This window comes from Panthera leo, chromosome C1 (genome assembly GCF_018350215.1).
Source record: "Panthera leo isolate Ple1 chromosome C1, P.leo_Ple1_pat1.1, whole genome shotgun sequence".
In the NCBI taxonomy this organism is placed as follows: Eukaryota; Metazoa; Chordata; class Mammalia; order Carnivora; family Felidae; genus Panthera; species Panthera leo.
The window spans coordinates 102,593,834-102,617,867 of NC_056686.1; the positions used below are offsets into that span (position 1 = coordinate 102,593,834).

The 24,034-nt window shown below is 42.0% G+C and overlaps 1 protein-coding gene and 1 long non-coding RNA gene across 4 annotated transcripts in view; one reads left to right on the top strand and one right to left on the bottom strand.

Moving 5' to 3' along the window:
• Nucleotides 1-883: 883 nt before the first annotated feature.
• Nucleotides 884-19,266, bottom strand: PRKAB2 (protein kinase AMP-activated non-catalytic subunit beta 2). 2 transcript variants are annotated; one of them, XM_042953683.1, is made up of 9 exons: nt 19,190-19,266; nt 18,626-18,806; nt 14,603-14,769; nt 13,667-13,760; nt 13,314-13,434; nt 8,499-8,632; nt 7,526-7,594; nt 6,589-6,625; nt 884-5,452 (listed from the first exon to the last, which is right to left on the bottom strand). In XM_042953683.1, exons 2-9 carry the CDS (start codon nt 18,779-18,781, stop codon nt 5,433-5,435), a joined length of 798 nt encoding a protein of 265 aa, XP_042809617.1. In that variant the 5' UTR covers nt 18,782-18,806; nt 19,190-19,266; the 3' UTR covers nt 884-5,432. The 2 variants fall into 2 exon arrangements, with proteins under 2 accessions (XP_042809617.1, XP_042809616.1); XM_042953682.1 differs by lacking the exon at nt 6,589-6,625.
• Nucleotides 19,267-19,342: 76 nt separating this feature from the next.
• Nucleotides 19,343-24,034, top strand: part of LOC122228579 — a 45,658-nt gene continuing 40,966 nt past the window's right edge. Inside the window, exon 1 of one of the 2 annotated variants that reach the window (XR_006206667.1) lies at nt 19,343-19,593. This is a non-coding gene — a long non-coding RNA (uncharacterized LOC122228579). The remainder of the gene's footprint in view (nt 19,594-24,034) is intronic. The other variant, XR_006206666.1, reaches the window with a different exon arrangement.

Below are 24,034 nucleotides of genomic sequence, written 5' to 3' on the forward strand. Positions count from 1 at the left end.
GTGAAATAAGGGATGGAAGACAAAAATTATCCTGCTACCACCATGACCCTGAGCAAAGCCACTTGAGGAGAGTGATTTGCTGTCAGAATGAAGCACATAATCTTCCATAGAAGTATCTAACAGTAAGAATAAGTAGAGAGGATCCTCATCCTTGGATGTGCATTAGACTCATCTGGTAATGTGCTAATTTACTCACCTGGTAAAGTAAATCAAGACAAAGCCCACATTTGAATCCTAGAGGGATTACAGATACCTGGATTCCATACCAGAGATTTCTATTTAAATGGGGATGGAGGTAGTGGATGGAGCACCAATATTTTTATAGAATCTGCATAGGTGATAAATGTACAGACAGGGGTGAAAACCCATGGTCTAGGGTCTCAGCAAACCCAACACAAGACAATAGCTAACTATGCAGTTTTAGAGTGCTGCATTTCAAACCACTGAGTCTGCATTCCTCTAGTTAATGACAGCATAGCCTGGAACGAAAAGAGGAAAAGTGGCAGATGGATGGATGACATCACTTCTGTCCTACACCTACACCTTCTCTCTTTATTCAAATGTGTGTGGCAGTTCACATTCTTTAGGTTCTGAGACTACTGAGGCAGATTTTTTTTTTTTTAATTTTTTTTAACGTTTATTTATTTTTGAGACAGAGAGAGACAGAGCATGAACGGGGGAGGGGCAGAGAGAGAGGGAGACACAGAATCGGAAGCAGGCTCCAGGCTCTGAGCCATCGGCCCAGAGCCCGACGTGGGGCTCGAACTCACGGACCGCGAGATCGTGACCTAAGCTGAAGTCGGATGCTTAACCGACTGAGCCACCCAGGCGCCCCTAGGCATATTTTGATAAGATAATCAGTGACCAGCGAAAAACTCAAATATTATTGCTGTGTAATATTTTTTATTCAACAGTTTTATGGGAAAAAATGTCACATTTCTGTTACATCACATAATTTTCAGACATGTCAAAGTCCAATGACAAATTACATTTGGAGAAAAGCTTTAAAATCCATTTTCATATGCCATTCCTTTGTGGAATACAGCTCTGTACCTCGGCACTAAAGGTTACAAAAAGCACCATTTAAAGGAGGACTTGCTTATTTAATTCCCTTCCAAATTATAGTCTTATTCCCCCTTTATGACAGAGCTGCACTCATTCAAAATGCTTCAGTGAAATAACAACCAGCATCCTCCCATTTACCAAAATTCAAACAAGTCTCACATATGGGCCCAGTGCGGAGATTAGGACCAATGGACATCAGTGAGCTTTGGCTGTTCTAAAACCACAAGCTAGGTAAGGTAAGTTTTCTGTAGGTGGGAACAGAAAAGATGATCAAATACATAATACTTACGGTAGGTAGATACCCCTTGACCATTTAACCTGACTACAAAATCCACAGAGCGTTTGGTATTTCACAGCAATCTTACTGCAAAAGCACTGTGCTACACCCAATTAATTGAACTCCAAATAAGGATGGAACTAATACATTAATTTTTAATGAAATTTAATCACTTCAAAGCACAATCGAGAAAAATAAATCAAGACAAAGCCCACATTTGAATCCTAGAGGGATTCCACTGCTAAGAATTGGATTTCATAAGTAATAGACTCTTAAGGTTTCTCTTTCTTTCCCTCTTTTCCTCCCTTCCTTCCTTCTTATAATTTAAAAAATAAATTTGGCCCTTTTACTCCAAAAGTTTGGGTTCACTGAAGAAATGATAGGCCTTCTACCTTCTGCTGTGATGGGCACCTAGGGAGAGACAAATGCCTAGATCCGGAGTTGTGAAAGACCCTAACCCCACCCCTCCCAGGTGCTCTATCCCATGCGTAGCTGGAGCGAGCTAGCAGTCCCTGGTAGAAGACAGCAAGGCCTTGGTTTTAAGGATGAGTCAGAATAATGTGTGAACAAATTGTGTATCTGCTCGTAGGCCTGTGCCCCAAATCACTAGAACGTGAGGACTTAGAAATCTCTGAGATAGAATATTTTTCAAACACATACAACATAGACTATTGCATATCATTTTTAGTTGAGGTCAAAATTTTAAAAGCCCTATTTCCCCAATTAGAAGCAGGGGATTCTATCATTATTATGTCTCCTTCATTTATACTCAGATTAATATAAGCCCAGCCTAGAGGTAATACTTCTTTCCAAACTTCATTTTAGCAGCATGCATGTAGTATTGACACTTTAAAAAGGCTTTTTTCAGATCTATTAGGTCTACAAGAGACAAGAAATAATTGGAGGCCGAGGTTTGTACAATCCTCTCAGAATCTTCTCTTGGATTCCTCTTTTACAGGGTTTCTCTACCATGTAAGCATTGTTTTTAAAAAAGCCAACACTGTAGAGGCCAGGTATGCCCCTAGGGGGTGTTACTTGCAGTGACCAAATCCCATTCATTTCTAAGCTTAATGCAAGCTAATAACCATGACCATACCAGCAAGAGGACTAACATTTGTTTTAGGTAATGTTTGACCTGAGACTCTGGTAAAAGTCAGCTTGAAGGTAAAGCAGAATTCAGAAAAAAGGGTAGAGAACAGAACAAGAGACGAAGGGATGTTTTATATAGTAGGTTCTGTTCAGTGAGATCCAAGGATTCCAGTATGTCAGGTCTCATGTAATTAACAACAAAAAGGCTACTTTTAGTTCTGAGTTATGGAAGCCTTTAGTTTCCTAGTATCCTCCTTAGCTTAGTCACTCTTCCTTTTCCTCACAACCCCCAAACCACGATGCAGTTCTTAAAGGGTGAGCCCTCCTAAAAGAGTGATTTTCTAACTCTTCTAACTTTGACTCTGTGAAACTCCTATAGGTTAAAAAGAAAAAAAAAAAAACCTAAAAATGTGGGGTGTTTTTGCCTTTATTCATTTTCAAAATCTGCCAAGCTCTCTCTTGCAGAAAATAAACTATCCCTTTAACCAACATAAAAGAATGAGTGGGGTGTACTCTGGGCTACCTTCCTCCTTTCCTCTCTACCTTCTAGAAGTTTCTTGGAGACAGACTGTGTGTGACAGGCTTCTCAGAGCCAGAGGTGTATGAGCAGTGCAGAGAAGGGACAGTGCTGAAGGGGGCATCGCCCAGCTCTCCTTGCCTGTCCTCTTCCATACCAGCTGGTGGGCTCTCATGTCACATTTGGCCAAGAGATTACCTCAGAACTTGGGAAACTGACACTCTACATTTCCAGATCGGGAAGATCTCAAGGCCACCAGCACCAAAACCTAGCGTCACTGGAGTCAGAAGCCTCTGGCTTGAAAAATTAAAGGGATCTCTTTTCCTGGCCCACTCTACTGATACACCTGTGTAGAGTAAAAATTTTTATACACGAACACATAGGCAATCACAATTCAATACTGTTGACAAGAAAAAGGAGTGTAACAAAATCCTCCATTTAACAACCAGGATTTTGAATCCTCCTATGTGGCCCACTTATTTAATGGGTATTGGAGAAAACAGTACTATAACTGAAGACAATGTAGATCCTGAGAGCTGGTAATAATAGGATTTGGCCTGGATTTTTTAAATGACACACCACTCAACAAGTGGTTGGGACCATAAAAGGTTTCCCACACAAGCCTTTTGCTGCAGAAGGCAGCCTTGAGTGGCTAAAGCGGTATTTACTCTCGGCAAGTAACCACCAAAGCACTTAACAATTTACATTCCCAGCAAAACCACCACCCAATGCCCTACTGCCTCCCTCCCAGGATCTAACAGGTCTACATAACCCAAAGACAACTGTGTCATCAGCTTTGAATAGGAAAGACAGGAGGTAGCTAAACTGACCTAAGGGCATCTATGGGTGCCCTTTCAGTGCGGCTGGACACATCTTAACAGTGAAGGTGTCTCTCAAGCAACAAGTTTGGCCTCCTTCAGAGTTGAATGTTTAACTTGCATTTATCTGTAATGGAAGAGCCACAGATATTTGGGGGAAAAAAGTTTTATCTTTGAGCAACATTTCAAGAGTGGAATGAATAGCTACTTTTCATTCCACAAATGAAAGTCACTGACCTCACTTCATCATCAAACACTTTTAAAAAAGAGAAAGACAAAGTGATTTTCCATTAGCACTTGGTACAGGGAAGCAATACTATTCACGGTTAGAACACCAGGGCTACTTTCCTGCTTCTTGGCGTAATGGATCTTGAAGTTAAAAGAAATTTTTAGGTGCACCCAGTGAACCTGAATCTGTATCTAGAACAGTGTTTAGTGCAATGATGTGCATGGGGTTGGTCACATTAATGTAAGACTGTAGAGGAGTAGACTACTACTTTCTTGTTGAAGAAAATCTTGGGAACCATTTATCAAGGGCCTAAAATTCTCCTATGTAGTCTCTTAAGAACAATGAAAAGGCATTTTTTAATTAAAGAAAAATGTAGGCACATAAAAAAATCTCCCAAGGATGAAAGACATTAAAGCATTCCCTGGTTCCACTCCCATCTTCAAAGGTGTCTGCTCTGTGAAAGAAAATATGGAAGCAGGGCCAGGCCAGGTGGGAAAACCGACGGGAACGTGCCAAGACAGCCTAAGCCGTGGCACTAAACTAACACAAGAAAGTAGACCTTCCGCGTTCTGCTTTCCTTACAACGCTGAGACCTATTTTCTTTAGTAGAAGTTAAAACAAGTGGTAACAAAGTGGCCTGGGCCTGTGCTGGGCTAAAAAAAGGAGACTTTCTGGCAGCCCTAGTCTCTGAGGTGGGTCAGGTCTTACGTAGCCTTTGAAAGGGGTCACCTGCCAGTGAGTTTTGTTGTTAGGGAAGGGTCAGGTATAGGATCGGAAGGAGGTTATCAAAGCAAGAATGTGAAATGAGAAGAAAAAGGGTTCCTGTGGGGCATCTGGTTATCATAAAAAGCACAGACTGTGCCACACACTCTAGGAATACAGAGAACCCATGCAAGGAAAGCTGCCCCTGCCAAGGAGGCAGCTGGAAGTAGGGCAGAAGTCTGGCACAAGCCCATTCTTTGGAGAGCCAAGGTAGCAGTGACAGAATCTCTACCCAACAAGGATCCTGAGAGTTGGCTCTTCGTTCATTTTAGGAAACAAGCTTCCTGTAACGGTCCTTCCTGCGGCTCCCCCAAACAGGTCTTGGGGAGTCCCCATAGGCAGAGAGAACACATCTAGCTAGGAGGCTTCCATTAACCTTCCTCTCATATATGTATATGTATATATATATAATTTTTTTTTCTTAAAATAAATTCCATGAACTCATAAAGCTCTCATCTGCAATCAGATGCAAAAGCAGAGCATCCTACTCAAAGGCTCTGAAACACACACATCAGCCTCAAAGCAAGTTAGCCTTCCAGTCTCCGGTGAAGACTGGTCCAGTCCAGAAAGGCAAGGGAGATGCTTCTCTTGAATCCCGGAGGCAGGAAGGGATCCCTTCAGATGGGCTTGTACAGCAGAGTAGTGACATACTTCTTCTTGTAGCGATGGGTTGCGCTAAGGACCATCACACTGTCCTGCAAGGGAAAGAAACATGCAGCTAATTCATTAGTTTAGGCAACAGGCGTCTCTTCCCAGCCATCAGTGTTTCAGTCACTCACTTTTAACAGAGATAGTTGGAAATTATAGAAATAGGTTGGTTTTGGAGTCCGTTCAACTTAAGTTCCAATCCTGACTCCTCCTGTAACTCTGTTTGTGGCCTTGAGTAATCTACTTGATGCCTCTAAGCCTTTTCCCTCATTATTACAAAGGATAACACCTACCATTAAGGTGGCACTGATGATTATATGAGAATATCTAGCACGGTACCTGACACATAATAGGTGCCGAAGAAATATTAGTCTCCTACCTCACTCCTTTCCCTACCTCAGATTTGAATATTGGGCTTAATTAAAACTTGCATGGAAAAAGAAAAAAGAAAAAATATTTTGACATTCAGTTTTAGAAGAAAGTCTAAAATGCACTGAGAAGAAAGGACAGTGATCCCCCACCCTGACCTTTCCAAGCCCCAAAGCAGGTCTAATTTCCATTTAATACCAGGAATGAACTTAAAAAGTTCATTCTAATCAAGAGGAAAACTCAGGAATCCCTCTCTCTGAACAAAGTGGACCCCAAAATCTTCTTTGGAAAGATATTCAATCCAGTGGATCCAAACAGCCTAAACAATCTGACAGAACCAAGAATGAATGGGTCAAGGCCAAGCAGAACTACAAGACACTGACCTGAGTCAGAATCAATATGAAGAGTAAGAGGTACTCTTTCCCCGGCTGTGTTGCAGCCTCAGGGCATGCCATAGGAGGAGAGGGCAGGCCTGTGAGCATCAATTGAGAGCCAAACAGCAGTTACAGGAGGCAAAATTCAGTCTAATCCCAGTGCATCTTCCTATTTTCCCGTATGCTGTAGTATCTACAATGAATACTTCTCAGATTAACATTCTGTGACCAGAGTGTGCTGATCACAGCCTAAATATGACAGAAGCGAGGCAGGTTAAAAAAATAAAATAAAATAAACCAAAACTCCGCTCCAGGAAGGGTCTGGTAAAAATGAGGAGCAGGTGACAGAAAGACCTACTTGGAAAGACCTGGTGCAGTGACCACTAGAAAAGAACATGGAATGAGGACAGGAGGACCTCAGTCCTCTCGCCGGTACTTACTGGCAATATGACCTTCTCTGAGCCTTAGTTTCTTTATCTATAAAACAGGGGTTAAAAATAATACTTACCTCACAAGGTTATTATAAAATTTAAATTCAATAATATATATATTTGAAAAGTATCACATAATCTGTTAAAGACAGCTGTATCAGTGATTTCCTTAATCTGGCTGCACATCTAAGAAATAAAAGCAGCTTAAAAAACAATTACCGGGGCTCTATCCTAGACATACTTATTCAGAATCTTTGGGGATGCAGGCTTTGAATCTGTATTTTTACAAACTTCCCCAGGTAATTCTGACAATGAGCCTAGTTTGGTAACTACAGAGCTACCTAAAACTTTACTCCAGTAGCCAAACCACAAAGATGTGATGGGACTGAATGGATAATTTTCAACCCAGACTCCGAGGCAGCAGAAAAACTAAGGAGAACGCTAAGAGTTGGAGGTGACAGAGCAAATCTGGTCACATTTCCCCTTTACCTAGTGTAGAGGAGAGATGCAATCAGTGGGTATATGTGACTGAAGCACCCGACAGCAGCTCCTATCCACCTTTAGAAAGCAAAAGCCTTAGTCATATTTGAGGATTCTCCAAACTGGTAAGATAAACTTGCTTTGTCTGCAATGAAATCCTAGTGCTATGAACTCTAATTTAATTAAGTAGGTGGTACAAAGGTTATAGCTATCCAAAAAGAAACCAGGAAGGAAAAAGGTTCATTAAGTCACAGGGCAATTCAGCTAGCCAGAACGTAGGATAGGGACTAAGATTTAAAATAAACAACCAAACAAAAAAATCCACCTACTAGTTAAGAAACTTCTCCTACAATTTGACCATTACGGCCTGCTTTAGCTTCAGTGAGGTAGCAGGGCAAATTACCACTGGAGAACATGTGTTACCCCTTCCCTCTCATTTTGGGGAAGAGCCAGGCCCACTACTCACCTTAATGGATAATGCATAGAGATGGTTCAGCATAACATGGTTGGGCTCGGGAAGCAAGGCTGGGTCACACTAAGAAAGAAAAAAAAATCACTAAATGGGATTAAATGCACAGTTTTAAACCAGTTTACTCTTCCTCAGAGCTCTTTGGAAACTTCTGAGGGGCGGCTGGGTGGCTCAGTCGGTTTAGCGTCTGACTTTGGCTCAGGTCATGATCTCACAGTTCGTGAGTTCCGGCCTCATGTCGGGCTCTGTGCTGACCACTCAGAGCCTGGGGTCTGCTTTGGATTCTGTGTCTCCCCCTCTCTCTGCCCCTTCCCTGCTCATGCTTTCTCTCTCTCAAAAATAAATAAACATGAAAAAAATTAAAAAAAAAAAAAACTGTTGAGAAACTCTAAACTAGAATGTATATTTCTTTTAAATGATACTATATATCAATCATTTGTTCTCATTACAGAGAATTAGGAAAATTCTGAGTCCAGGGCAAACCCTAAGCCTTTGCATCTATTTATCTCCCTTAATAAGAGTGAAAACAAAAATCTTGCCCACAACACGTACAGAAGATTTGTGTTAGGAGACAAAAACCTTAGTGGGAATCAAGTGAACTGACTAGAGATATCAAGTATACGGGGAAAAAACACAAACCCAAACCCCTTATACTCCTTTTGTATACTCCCAAATGATAAATATGCCTTATCTTCTGTTGGAACAGAAGTCCCAGTTTCTGGGACTTCTAACAATCTATGGTTCTGGGTCTAATTTATTACGATCAGAAGGTAACTATGAATTTTGATATCAATAGCTGGAAAAGTAACAACTCAGCCCTGGAAAAAAGGATCTGTAATGCTATTGATATACACATGATTTATATTCTCAACACAGCTTTGTAATAATCCTGACCTCTATGATTACTAACTTTGGATCAGATGGTTCTAGTAACCCCCAGATGCCCCAGCAATCCTTTCAGGATACTCACAGATATATTAGTGTCCTTGTTAAGAATAACTTGAAGAAGGTGAGGAGGTAGGATGGGTGGGGATTTGAATCTCTCCTCGGATCGAAACACGTACATTTCTTGACCATAAGGCCCTGGGGGAGAGCTGGAAAGGTCTGGAAGATATTTACCCAAATATAAGGGAAAATTGCAGAACTAGTAAAAGTGCGTGAAAAAAACTGTCAATACATGGCAGCTAATATTAAATATGGTAGAAATCATAGATCATAAACTTATAAGCTGCTGGCTCTACAACTGTAAGGCAAAGAGTCTGAGTCATCCTGAACATGAAATTCCTCAACATGGCAACATGATGGGGAGGACAGAAGAGGGGATGAGGAGTCAAAGTTGTAGGTTCAGAGAAAAGCTACTCTATTTGTCAGTTGTATGACCTGGGACAAATCCTCCTACTACAGTCAGTTTCTTCATTCATAAAATGAAAGTAATATTTCTACCCTATTTCACAATGTCTTTATAGCAATCAAATGAGATAACAGATGTTTCAAATGAGAAACAGATTGTTTGTGAACTGTCAAACAATGTGAAAAAAATTAAGATTTCTTTTCTTTTCTTTTTTTTTTTTTTTTAAAACACCCAAGCAACAGACAACAAGGATATACACTCTTAAGATTGCTGATGCTACAATGATTGCAACAGTGAGGACAAGATTACTAACACTGAAGTAGTTGTTAGGGAAATGTAAACCAAAAGCAGAATTAGATACCACTTAACACTCATTAAGATGACTATAATAAAAAAGACACAATAATAATTGTTGGTGGGGCGCCTGGGTGGCTCAGTCTGTTAACTTCGGCTCAGGTCATGATCTCACGGTTCATGAGTTCAAGCCCTGCACTGGGCTCTGTGCTGACAGCTCGGAGCCTGGAGCCTGGAGCCTGCCTTGGATCCTGTGTGTGTGTGTCTCTCTCTGCCCCTCCCCAGCTTGTGCTCTCTTTCTCTCTCACTCTCAAAACTAAATAAACATTAAAAAAAATTTTTTTTTAAATAATTATTGGTGAGGATGTGGAGAAATTGGAACCTTTGTACCATCCTGTTGCCGGAGGGAATAGTACAATAGCTTTGGAGAACAGGTGGCCAATTCCTTCAAAAGTTAAATGTAAAGTTATCCGATGGCCCAGCAATTACACTCTTAGGAAATGAAAACATGTTCACACAAAAACTTGAGCACAATGTCCAGAACAGCATTGTTTATAATTGACAAAAAGTGGAAATGATCCAAATGTCCATCAGCTAACAGGTAAACAGAATGATATATCTATACAATGGAATTTTATTGTCACAAAAAGGAGTGAAGTATTGGAGCGCCTGGGCAGCTCAGCTGGTTAAGCATCCAACTCTTGATTTTGGTTCAGGTCATGATCTCAGGATTCGAGAGTTCAAGCCCTGCCTGCTTGGGATTCCCTCCCTCTCCTTCTCCCATTCTCTCTCTCTCAAAAATAAACTTAAAAAAAAAAAAAAAAAGTTCTGATACACATTAAAACATGGATGAACCCTGAAAACCTGCTAAGTGAAAGAAGCCAAACATCAAAGACCACGTATTGTGTGATCCCGTTTATACGAAAGGTCCAGAGTAGGCAAATCCATACAGGCACAAAGGAGATCAGGAAACTGGAAACTGGGTTAAAGGAGGAAGAGAGAATATCAAAAGTATGCCGGTCCTCTTTCTGTATAATAATGGGTATATGTTCACTGGCTGCTTTGCCAGAATCCTCTAATGCAAAAGTGGAGGGCTGCAAGCAGTCTCATCATTTAATTCAGTATTACTAAACTCTTTTGGTCACTGCCTAACCAGTCAAGAAGAATGTCCAACTTTATGTTCTGAGATTATATAATAAAAACAATATTTGTATGATTTTCATAGACAGACAATTATGGTACCATTGATTGGTCTCTTAGAAGCTACATAAGCCACCCTTGTGCCCTGATATTCTAATATACTGCACTTACGGAAAAAGGTTGAAGGACCTGTCCATGAATTCAAAGCCAGTGAGTAGCAGGGGCAGGCTCTGAACTCACAAGGGAAAACTGCACTCACTGGGAACACAGTGCACCGTTCTTTAGACCGGTACAGCCTTTGTTGTAATGTAATAAAATGGTAACCGTGAGTGTGCTGAGCACATCACTCTTCTGATGCTATAGTCAATGTGATGAAATCCATGGAAAAAGTAGTATTAGGAGAAACAAAAAGATACAGGTCTTTTCCTCTACCAAGGAATTTATTTTTTAAATGTTTATTTTTGAAGGAGAGAGCGAGAGAGAGAGAGAGCATGAGTGGGGGAGGGGCTGAGAGAGAGGGAGACACAGAATCTGAAGCAGGCTCCAGGCTCTGAGCTGTCAGCACAGACCCTGATGTGGGGCTCAAACTCAGAGTGTGAGATCATGAACTGAGCCGAAGTCAGATGCCCAACCGACATAGCCACCCAGGTGCCCCTAAGGAATTTTTTTTTTTTTTTTAACCCAAAACTTATAATGCAGTTAATATACACACAAAAGAACTGTGGGGTTTTTGTAACCCTCCCTCCCTTCACCCCCGCCTGAAGACTGCCATACTTGGAGGGCCCTATAAAACTGCCAGCTAAGCTATCAAACCAGCAGGATTAAGCTAATGCATCTAAACAAGGCAAACCAGACACAACTAGCCTCAGCTGGGTGATACTGCCAAAGGGTCAATGAAAACTTGAAATATTACTAGAAATAGGCTTTTATTTCACTATTTATTTTTTTATGAAAAAAAAAATTTTTTTTTTAATCTTTATTTTGAGAGAGAGACAGAGTATGAGCAGGGGAAGAGCAGAGAGAGGGAGGCACAGAATCTGAAGCAGGCTCCAGGACCTGAGCTGTCAGCATAGAGCCCGACGCGGGGCTCGAACTCACGAACTTTGAGATCATGACCTGAGCTGAAGTCGGACGCTCAACTTACTGAGCCACCCAGGCGCCTCCACTATTGATTTTTTTCAAAGCCCATGTGAAAGTCTGTGAGCGAGGGAAAAGCAGAGGGAGAGGGAGAGGGAATCTGAAACGGGCTCCATGCTCAGTGTGGGTCCCAGTGAGGGGCTCGATCTCATGATCATGAAATCATGACCTGAGCCAAAATCAAGAGTCAGACGCTTAACTTAGCCATGCACTTACTTAACCATGCACTTAGCTACCCATGTGTCCCTAGAAATAGCTTTTTAAACTATAGGCCTATGAAAGAAAGGATAAAACAGAAAATAGAGTACAATTGCATGTAACAAAGGCACACATTCTGCTATGAGACTTGTGTTACAGGTGTGTATGTGTATGTGCGAGTGAGTGAGCAAGAGAGAGAGAGAAGGAGGGAGGGAGAGAGAGAGAAGGAGGGAGGGAGAGAGAGAGAAGGAGGGAGGGAGAGAGAGAGAAGGAGGGAGGGAGAGAGAGAGAAGGAGGGAGGGAGAGAGAGAGAAGGAGGGAGGGAGAGAGAGAGAAGGAGGGAGGGAGAGAGAGAGAAGGAGGGAGGGGGAGAGAGAGGAGGGAGGGGGAGAGAGAGGAGGGAGGGGGAGAGAGAGGAGGGAGGGGGAGAGAGAGAAGGAGGGGGGGGAGAGAGAGAAGGAGGGGGGGAGAGAGAGAAAGGGGGAGAGAGAGAGAAAGGGGGAGAGAGAGAGAAAGGGGGAGAGAGAGAGAAAGGGGGGGAGAGAGAGAGAGAGAGAAAGGGGGGGGGAGAGAGAGAGAGAGAGAAAGGGGGAGAGAGAGAGGGAGGGAGGGAGAGAATTGGGTTACAATGTAAAACAAATGTCTTGCTGTAGATCCTCATTAAAAAATTTGAAATGAGGGCGCCTGGGTGGCTCAGTCAGTAAGTATCCAACTTTGGCTCAGGTCATGATCTCACGCCTTGTGAATTTGAGCCCTGCATTGGGCTCAGAGCCTGGAGCCTGCTTCAGATTAGGGGTCTTCTCTCTTTGCCCCTTCCCTGCTCATGCACGCGCGCGCTCTCTCTCTCTCTCTCTCTCAAAAAATAAACTAACATTAAACATTAAAAAAAAAAGTTTGAAATGAAATTCACTAGACTGAGGTTTTTCTTGTCTCAGAGGAGACCTAAATGTTTACAGGACAAACACGTATATAGACAAAAATATATATATTAACAAATTTTACATATATACATATATAAAACATATATACGATTCATATATATGTTGTGTGTATGCATATATATACATATATACATGTGTATTTGTATATATACATATGTATACACACACATATATACATGTATACGTAAATATATATACATATATATACATATATATTTACGTATACATGTATATATACATATATATTTACGCATACACACACATATACTCATCTAGGACCAAAATGGACAAATGGCTTATGCTCAAGGGTTGCCCAAAAATTTATACAAATTATATGTATATAAAACATATATATGATTCAGAAGATTCCTGAGGATAAAAAAAAAAAAAAAAAAAAAAGAAGATTCCTAAGGAGAAAAGGAAAAAACAAACAAGGGGTGCTTAGGTGGCTCAGCTTGTTGAGCATCTGATTTTTGCTTTTTGGCTCGGGTCATGACCTCACAGTTCATGGATCAAGCCCCACATCGGGCTCTGCACTGACAGCAAAAAGCCTGCTTGGAACTCTCACTCTCTCTCTCCCCCTCCCCCATTCATTCTCTCTCTCTCTCTCTCTCTCTCTCTCAAAATAAATAAACATTAAAGCAAAAGAACGAAAACTACCCTTGGGAAGGAACATGCGTTATAAGAAGAACACATCAAGAAAGAGCAAATACTACAAACTTACCTCGACAAGATGTCTCTGAGCTTTCCATTGAATCTAGCTTTAAAGCATCAAACACCTCAAAGTCAGATTTCTTGACATGGATCAAATTGTTAATCGTGCCAAGCTGACTGGTAACCACAGGCTGAAACAATGGATGGAAACAATTCATAAACCCGGTTTCAAATTCATCTCTTCCATCTAATTCTCCTATTTTAAAAATGATCATACTCAGCACTTCCATCTTTAATCAAGAGAGAAATCCTCCAGTGTAGGGCCCCATCAATCCTGACAGCAATGACATTTGACACCAAGGGGAATAATAGCCAAAAGGACACAGTTAAGTTAATGGTTACCCTTGGAAATCAAGGCCTTACCTCTGACGGATCATGAACCCATTGTCCATCCACAAAAAACTTGTACTGGTGCTCTCCCTCAGGGAGGTCTAAGATGGCAACAAAGTCATTATGGCTACAGAAGAAAACAGAAAGTTAAGCAGGCCAAGTTCCTATTAGAAGACAGAATGTTAATGTAAAAACCATGAGACTTTCACAACATCATACCAATGGCCTCCCACATTCCTAAGCAATTGTCCCCCGGAATAGAAAATAATTTATAGACCCATTCTCCTTTTCTGTATTACCTTGAAGACTTATTTACCAGCCCCTCCCAATAACTTTAGTTCTTAACTAATATCTGGAAAAGAATGATAGAGATGTTAATCCCCAAAATGGTTTGCCTTAGCACAACTAATATGCTTCAGTAGGAACAGACCCCTCACAAGTATAAAGAAGATAGCAGGTAGCCTCAGGATACAGAAATGCCTCAGGTACCCTTTCCACATTTTGGTGAGCATTTTCTGAAAAATGATCTACATGTAAAGGGCCATTCTGATTACCAAATAATTCATTACTGCTCTGCAAGCAACAACTCACATTAGTAACTAGATGTCATGTTGTACTTTGTTTTGATGCAGAAGTCAGAAGAAGTGGACTCAGCCAGTTACAAATGACTTCCCACAAGCATAGATAGGATTTGTGTTAACAGTCCTAAAGAATGTACCCACAAAGCTGTTACGCTAAGTTCCTCTGAGGCAGTGATATTCTAATGGGTAAAACATCTCTGACTCACTACAAGGCTTAAAAAAAAAAAAATGTCACAAATGTAGTCATTGGTCACAGAAAATGTTCTAGAGAGAGTCCCTAGCAGGTGGAGAGGAGCAGTACAGCCAGGTCTCTCTCCTGAGAAAGGAAATCAGGTCTCTGGTTTCCTTTGTAGACTCATGTAGACTCAACCAAGACACTTGTCTTCACCTCTTAATCAGTGGAATCTTGGTGCTCCAATTGTTGAAGGACCCAGAGATGAAGACCTCCTTGCCTCCTTCAGACCAGCGGATAACAGTGGGCCGGGCCTGCTGTGTATGCTTTACGGAGTCCTCCAAATCTTGTTGCCATGATACAAATTCTTTGTCCCCAGGGAGCTGTAAGAAGGATTAGGTCATCCCTAAATTGTGACCCAGGAATTCTTAAAAGGTCACTTTCGCCCCTAGCTTACAGAGGGGTGCTAGGTTTCTACTAAGGATCAGTAAGCCTTGAAATTGGCAACTAAATCACATTTTGAATAAACTATAGATAAAGAACTCATCGAGGACCAAAATAGTCAAATGGCTTATGCTCAAGGGTTGCCCAAATCACAGCCTAACTTTACAGGCTGCATACATCACCCACCCTTTCAGAGCCTTAGGATCTCCCTTTAAAAAAAAAAAAAAAAAGAAAGGGGGATTGGGGCACCTGCGTGGCTCAGTCAGTTAAGCATCCGGCTCCAGCTCAGCTCATGATCTCATGATTCGTGAGTTCGAGCCCCACATCTGGCTCTGTGCTGACAGCTCAGAGCCTGGAGCCTACTTCCAATTCTGTGTCTCCCTCTCTGTCTCTCCCCCGTTCATGCGCTCTCTCTCTCTCTCTCTCAAAAATAAAAAACATTAAAAAAAAAAAAAAAAAAGATGGGGGGGAAGCTTACTGGCTGTTACCAGATTAACTCACAGGCAGGCAATTATGACATGCTTCTGAGTACCTCTTAAGAGAAAAAATATGAAAAAAAAGTATGCTTCTATAAAAAGCAATAAAGTTAGCCATGTATTTTTCACACGTAAATAGGAACAGTTTTCAATGATCAGTTGTAATGGAAGTTAGAAATACTGAAATTCATAAATAATTCACAAACTTCATTTTAGCAAACAGGTTACAAAAAGGACACTAAAAATATAAAAAATCATCATCATTGGTTTCTTAAATTTTGGGAAGTGTTATGAAATCTTGACTTGCTCACTTCTGCCAAGTTTATACTAATTATTTCAGGAGTAGGGATGAAAATTCTGGACTCTCAAGAAGTAACCCAACTGGTTAAAGTAACCCAGCTTCCTTTAACAAAAGTGGTTGTAATATCAAATGAGGTCTGTAGGATTCTAAAAACAAATGTCTCCTTACTTAGTTTCTTTTCATTTCCATCCTTTAGAACAAGAGTTGGCAGATTATGGCCAGTGAGCCAGATGCTTTTATAAATAAGCTTTTATTGGAAAATAGCCACACACATTCATTTATATATTATCTACAGCTGCTTTCACGCTGTAGTAGCAGTATTGAATGTTGTGACAAAACCTATATGGCCACAAAGTCTAAAATATTTACTGTCTGGTCCCTTGCAGAAAAAGTTTGCTGATCCCCACTTTAGACCGGCTTAAATGACTTTGTTAAATAGGTAAACAGGACTGTACTGTATCAAGTCAAAACATTTAGCAAATAAAATAATGTGGGTTAAAAAAAAGGATTAACTTATTCATTTGGGCTTTACTTTCAAAATGGCTAAGGTAGTCTACCTTACATATTGTCTCTCAATATTCCTCATAACTACACTATGAGACACCAGTAGCAGCATAAACTGAAGTAAATTGAGAAACAGAATTGAAGGGACTTTCATATTACATAAGTGACTTAAGTGAAAACCTTGATCTCCATATTCTGAAAGCAATGCACTCTTGCCTAACTGGCTGCATTAAAATCACAGAAGTTTTTACACATGCCTAAGAGTAACTCTCAGATTCTGATTTAGATACAGGGCCTAGGAATCTATTTTTAAAAAGGCTCACAGAATAATAACAATACTGTGATTAAGTTAAAATAAAGAAAAAAACCTCATCTTTAGAGATACATCCTAAAATATTTACAGACAAAATAATATTTGCTAGGATGTCTGGAATTTGCTTCAAAATAATTGGGGTGGGGGGGAGTGGATTGGGGTATAGATGATATAAATTTGTTCACAATTTGATCATGATTTAAACTGGATGATGGGTATATAGGAGTTCATTACACTGTTCTCCCTACTTTGAAATGTGGAAAATGTTTCCAATTTTCCATATAGTGTTTAAACAAATCTCAAGTGATTCTAATGTGCAAATAGGATTGAGAACTACTGAACTGGTCCACCGAGACTACTGGCATTTGAAGGAATGCAGGCCCCACTGCCACTGTTCCTATGAGTTACCTTCATGATTTAGTATTTTCAGTTTAGAGTTTGAAAGCTACAAACTATTAATATGCCTAGCTTTGGAAGAAAGCCCTCCCACATATGACATGACATTTCTGAGGCAGGCCTTAGTGCAGCTGACTAGCGGAAAGACCATTTACTCCAAGTTAAATAGTCAGCAAGATCATCAGGAAAAGAGGCAAAACAATGAGAATTATAGTTTGAAAATGTTTAAGTGAAACACTGAAGGAAGAAGTAAAGAGACTAGCTTGAGAACTATACAATTTTAGATGTAGAAGAGACCTGAGGAATTATCTGAACCGATTTTCTTATTCACAAATGGCAAGACTGAGGTAAAGGGAAAGAATGACCCCAAAAAGGTTCCATTTCAGATGGAGGAACCTGGCTTTTAATCAGGACACCGGTTACTGCAGTCACAGTTTGACAAACACACTCACTGTACTTAAATCCTGAGTCATCGATGTAGGAAAAGGGTTAAATTACGAGATGGACCACCTTGAAAAAGCTTTGAAGAAGTAAATTCAAGTGACTGGGTAGACAGCTCATATTTTGAGGAAGAAGTCCTGGAGTGGGAAAATGAAGAAAGGAATGGAGAAGAAACACCAAGAAGTGGTCCTTTTAATCAACTTGACTTCTTTTTCTGTGGTTATGTTCTCAATTGGGATTCAAGAAAATAAACAGAATCCAAATTTCACGTGCCACCGACTGGGCAAGTCATTCTTTACTCTGTAAAACTCCAGTTTGGTGAAAGGTTTGTAGTGATAAAGACAAAAAAAAAAAAAAAAAAAAAAATCAAACACACCCCAATCTCCTCAATCCCTCCATTTTTCTACTTCACCCCACTCAGACTGTCTGGAGGAATTATTGTTTATCATGCTGACAGCTCTCAATGTGACTAGGAACATTCGGTTGGTAATCACATTGCTGTCAGCTCCATCTATCTCTACTGGTGAACACAAGTTGCCACTTTTCTCAAAGTCCTTGGATTTGAGTTCAAGGTCCCGGGGACAGCTGTGGGCTGTCTGTTTTCAGCGATGGTATCGTTATGAACTACTAACAGGAAGTGGAGAAATCCTGGAATCATCTGCTCTCCCACTTGAGGAGCAGCTGGGCATGAAAGAAACACCACCTGAACTACCACAACTATAAAGTATGAGATGAACACTGAGCAGTCAACCAAAGAAGGTCCTTTATTGATCCCCAAGATTAGGAGATTGTATCAAATAAGCAAGTGGTTGCATGGCTCACAGCCATGCAAAGGGCAAGAGGATCAGAAATGCTGAGTTCTTAAAGCCAATACTACACTGTATGTTAACTAACTTGAATTTAAATAAATAAAAAAAAGAAGTGCTGAGTTCTTAGAAGGGCAAAATGATACTGATACATATAAGTTGTCAGGAAAAATAAAGTCACTTACCCACCTCAGGTCAAATTTGAGAAACTGCTGCCTATGGTCAGCAACTCAGGCAACTTACAACCTATAAATTCATCAATACTCTAGAAGAGGGCACCTGCCTGTTAGGAAAACCAGATATTGGGGGTGGGGGTGTCTACAGTCCCCATCGTAATCATGGCCAACAGATTAGTCGAAAAACAAAAACTCCGCCTCTATTCTATTTTGAGGCAGCACCGCAGGAGTAGTTACCATCTAACATCTCCGTGCCCGAAAAATCCCTTTAATTCAGAAAACCGTAAGCTAGGTCAGCGTGCTAAGAAAGAACCAAGAGAGGAGGAGCGCTGACACCCAGCCCGCTGCGGCAGCGCCCGCTGGGGGCGTGGGGAACGCTCACCTTGGAGTCCGGCAGGCTGAAGACGCTGGGATCGTCGGTACTCCCCACCATGATTTTGTGCTCCTTACCCGGCGCATGGCCGCCGGCACCCTCAGAGCGTGCAGCCTTGGCGCCGTGGCGCTCCCCAGCCACCCGGTCGCTGGTGGTGTTTCCCATGGCTGCAGCTCGAGTCCAGGGCCACCTGCCGTGGGGAACAACACCGGACTAGGAACACCCCGGCGGCCGCGTCAGGGGCGCCCCTGGCTCCGCCCCTGCGCCTGGGGATTCGGGCAAGGGAATCCCCGCCCCAGGGAAGCCGAGCCCGGGGACCCCTCCTCCCCCAGCCTCCAGGGGCGCCCGGAACCCCCCCCCCCCCAACTCCAAACCCTCTGGATGCCTGCTGCTCAGGAAACCCACTTTGGGGAACTCCCCGCATCCCCGCGCGCACTGCCCAGGCGCGCCCCCACCCCAATCACCTCCCGCGATGCTCTCCCTCCTCCCCTAGCCACCAGTGCGATGGTTGTTCTGCGGATAAGGCCACCAATAAAGTTATTGAAATTGAAACCGCACCCCGGGCTAGCAAACCTGATTTCCTCCTAAAATGGCTACAAGGCCAGTGGCGCGAGGCCCGCCCCGCGCGTTCCCTGCGGCCGCGCGGCGACGGCACCGGGAGCTCGCCGGCCTCTCTAGCCGCCAGCGCCTCGGTGGTGGGCAGCCTCCTGCGCCAGGCGGGGGCGCCAGCTCCGCAGTTAGCCTCGCGCCGGGGCTGGGATGTCCGCTCGGGGGCCCTGGACCAGGAATCATTGTCGCGGTCAGCCCCCTGGCCTTCCTTTATGGGCGTGGTCTCCAGGTGACACTTAGAACCGCCTCGCTGGGCTCGGGTGTCCTGTACCCGGAGAAGCGGCGCTGCTGTCTTCCCGGCCGCCCGACACGGCTTCGGGTTCGCCAAAACGTTTTCTGGGCAGGGTTCTTAGGATAGGCCCGAAGAGGTGGGTTCCGATGGGGAATTAAAAACCAGACTTCCTACTGGAGTCAGAAGGAAGTAGCGGCAATCGCTTGGGGTTCAAACTAACTGATGTGGGGAGCAGTCAGCCTCGACTGGGGCCCAGGGAATAACGGGTGATTAGGAGATAAACCTTGACAAATTAGTGAAACGTTAGTCTGAAGAGGCGGAGAAAGCTATTCTAAGCTAATAGACAGCATATACAATGAGCAACCCCGGAAGAAATAAAATTTGAGAAAGAGCAACAACAAAAACAAGGAAGACAGAAGGCAGAAAAGGACAAATATAGTTCTAGGATTGGGACAGATCTAGGTTTTTACTGATAATTAATGGAACTTCTATGGTATTTACTAATTCTTACCTTGTATAATTATGTGCATGCCTAATTCCCTACGAGAAACCCTTATCACTCAGTATGTGTTAACCCAGCCCAGCAACATTGGCATCACCTGGGCACTTGTTACAGGTGTAGAATCTGAGGCCTTAACTACACAATCAGAATCTGCCTTTTAACAAGATCCTCAGGGGAATGTGTATACATACTGGAGTGTAAGAAGCACTGCTTTGACAGCTGGCAGAGAGCAAATCTGGATGATTCCTCTTCATATTCTGCATGCGCCTTGTACAGAGTAAGCTTTTAATACACATTTACCCAATGAGGGATACATGAATACTGTTTACTACATTTCTAACAAGATAATACCACTTAAACAACCGGTGATGGGGAATCCAAGTTGTACAAAGCCACCCTTTATTTTCTTTTTGAAATTTTTAATGTTTATTTATTTGGGGGGGAGGGGCAGCAAGGGAGGGAGACACAGAATCCCAAGCAGGCTCTAGGCTCTGAGCTGTCAGCACAGAGCGGGACTGGGGACTGGAACTCACAAACTGCAAGATCATGACCAGAGCTGAGGTTAGAGGCTTAATGGGCTGAGCCACCCAGGTGCCCCAAGACCACCCTTTCTGAATGAGTAGCTCTGTTTGTTGAAAAGTTTATTTTAAATTGAAAACCCATCCACTTAAGTTCAACAAATCCACTTCTCTGCCTTTTGTCTTTCCTCTGCCTCTAATGAACTCAGTTATTCTCTGGCTTTTAACCAAAGACAATTTGCAGAAAAAAAGGTACATTTTTACAGCAGCCTTTTGCTCATCCCTCCAAAATCTTGACTTCCTGGCTGTCTCCTCTTTGGTCCCTACCATTTCCCTCCCTGCCAGTTCATTTTATTCTTTCCATGGGATGTGAAGCAAGGCCCTTGAAGGAGTAATACATTCAACCTTGTGCACTATTCAGCTCTCTAACCCCAGGGTGGTTTCTCTATGCCAAATAATATGTCCCTGGTGTGTATTACTTTACAACAGTCAAATCAGCATAGGAGAAGGAAACCAAGTGTTATACTGGACAAGCGAAACTTATTAAGAAATAAACTTGTAAAACTAAATAGAAGTGATTTTTGGGTTTTCTCCTTTGGGGAATTAGTCCATGACACTGTTCTGCTCTAGTAGCATTTATAAATCAGGCAATAGTTAACATTAAGTCAACTCTGCATATTGCATATTTAGACACAGGATGGAAGTAATTGACACCATAGGAAGGATTAACTGCTTCTTTCTAGTCCCAAGTTTGTTTTCGTAGACTCATGAATGACTAGGTAAAGAAACAAGATCTCTTAACCAATACGAGTATAATTTCTCCATTTAGTTTTATTGTTGGTGTCCCGATGTTCTCTCTTTCTTTACAGAGGGAAGGAAAAGGAGGTAATAGGCAAAGTAGTTGGTGGGGGTTTGCTGGATGTTACTGTGTCTCAGATGTCATTGCCACTGATCTCTTCAAATCAGCCATTCTGCCTGATAAACAGAGGAAAATAACAGCCTGGGACACCTCATAGCACGGTAAACTTTTATGTGCACTGCTAAAGGTGTCCTTCCTCTGAGAGGTGAGGACTTGGGAATGGGAGAAGAGTGTACTGATTTTACAGAACTTGATGGCAGGTTAGATGGAGCATCTGGAGGTTTACATCCCCATCTCCCCTCCCATTTGTGATCAGGGAGGGGTAGGACATGTCATCTTGGTGATTTCCATTTCAAAAAACAGCCTGATGTTTAAAATTTTTTTTTAATGTTTATTTTTTTTTTTTGAGAGAGAGATAGAGCACAAGCAGGGGAGGGGCAGAGAGAGGGAGACACGGAATCTGAAGCAGGCTCCAGGCTCTGAGCTGTCAGCACAGAGCCTGACCTGGGGCTCGAACCCACAAACCGTGAGATCATGACCTGAGCCAAAGTCTGGCGCTTAACCGACTGAGCCACCCAGGCGCCCCAACAGCCTGATTGATAGTTTTTATAAAGTTAAACATTCACTTAACATGTAGTTTAGTAATCCCACTCCTAAGTATTTATCCAGGTGAAATAAAAATAAGTTCACACAAAAGCCTGTATACAAATGTTTATTTGTACAAATATATGTTGCTTTATTCTATTTATCCCCAAATGGAAACAACACAAATGTCCTTCACCTGGTGAATCAATAAACAAAATGTGGCAGAACTGTAAATGGAAAAATACTCAGCAATAAAAAGGATTAAACTCCATGCACACATGGATGAATTGCACATGTGTTATGGGGTGTGAAAGAAGCCAGACTCCATTTACATGACATTCTGGAAAAAGCAGAGGATCAGAAACAGAACCCTGCCTTCTAGGAGTTGAAGATGGGAGAAAGGGTTGAGTACAAAGGAACACAAAGGAATTTTAGGGGATAGAGAACAGTTCTAAATCCTGATTGTAGTGGTTGTGTGCATCTGCCAAAGCACAGTATGGTACACTTAAAAGGGTGAGTGTTATGGTATGAAAATTATACCTCAATAAAAAATAAAAAAGTTTTTAAGTGTTTATTTTGGAGAGAGAGAGAGAGCAAGCTGGGAAGGGGCAGAGAGAAAGGACAACAGAGGATCCGAAGCTGGCTCCCTGCTGATACAGCCTGATGTGGGGCTCCAACTCAAAAACCTTAAGATCATGACCTGAGCCGAAGTTGGATGCTTAACCGACTGAGCCACCCAGGTGCCCCCAAAAACAAAAATTTAATACTATTTTAAAAATCGGCTTTAGCAAGAGGAAAGATACAAGTTTACACACATAAGAGAATACTCAATCATTGTGGAAACCAATTATTTTTAAAAACAAATACCATTGGTTTTATTTAAAAAATTTTTCCAGCTTTATTGAGGTATAATTGACAAAATTATATATATTTAAAGTGTGCAACATAATGACGGTATATATAAACAGCGTGGAATGATTATCACAATCAAGTTAATTAACACACCCATTGATCCACAGTTAACTTTGTGTGTATGTGGTGATACTTCTTAGGATTTACAATTTTAGCAAATATCCTAATAGTTATTATTTACTATAGACACCATGCTGTGCATTAGATATTCTTACTCATAACTAAAAGTTTATACCCTTATAGCAACATCTCACCCTTTTTTCCACCAATTAGTCCCTGGCAACTACTATTCTATCCCTGTTTCCCTGAGTTTGACTTTTTTGTTTTTGTTTTTTTTTTTTTAGATTCTGTGTAGAAGTGAGATCGTGTGGTATTCGTCTTTCTCTGTTTGACTTATTTCCTTTCTCTGACATTTCACTTAGCATAATGCCCTTAAGGTCTATCCATGATGTTGTAAATGGCAAGATTTTCTTTTTTCTCATGGCTGAATAATTTTCCACTTTATGTAACACATTTTTTTTATCCCTTCATCCGTGGACACTTAGGTTGCTTCCATATCTTGGCAATTGTAAATAATGCTGCAACAAATACGGGAGTGCAGGTACCTATTTGAGATCCTGGTTTCATTTCCTTTGGATATATACCCAGAAGTGGGATTGCTGGATCATATTGATGAGGGAGCCAAAAGCAATCTGAGGGCAAAGCACGAGCTAACACCCACAACCCCACCTGCCCACCTCCCTCCCCCTGTGGTAGGACATGTGTGACATTCCTCAGGCACTCCTGGCTGCCCAAGAACAAAGGAAAGAAAACAAACAGTTAACTGATAGAGATCACAGTCATGCAGGACATGAGTCTTCATAAGTTTACAAATGTTTTAGTAAATTACCAGAGAAAGGAAATTTTATCAATAGCTTAATCTCCAGTGGTGGCTGCCTGCAAGTCTGTAACCCAACCTTGACCTGGTTTAAGAAAACCTGAGGGGTGCCTGTGTGGCTCAGCTGGTTAGGCGACTGACTTCAGCTCAGGTCATGATCTCACAGCTCATGATCTCACAGCTCATGATCTCACAGCTCATGATCTCACAGCTCGTGAGTTCGAGCCCCATGTCAGGCTCTGTGCTGACAGCTCAGAGCCTGGAGCCTGCTTCGGATTCTGTGTCTCCCTCTCTCTCTGCCCCTAACCCACTTGCATTCTGTCT

Bases quoted from the DNA above. Each gene is read 5' to 3' on its own strand.
- PRKAB2 (XM_042953682.1), bottom strand. From the start codon at position 18,781: ATGGGAAACACCACCAGCGACCGGGTGGCTGGGGAGCGCCACGGCGCC. The intron at 13,761-14,602 runs GTGAAGACAAGT...TTTCTTCTGTAG, and splicing joins AAGATTCCACTGATTAAGAG to CCATAATGACTTTGTTGCCA. The intron at 13,435-13,666 runs GTAAGGCCTTGA...CCATTGTTTCAG, and splicing joins GGGTTCATGATCCGTCAGAG to CCTGTGGTTACCAGTCAGCT.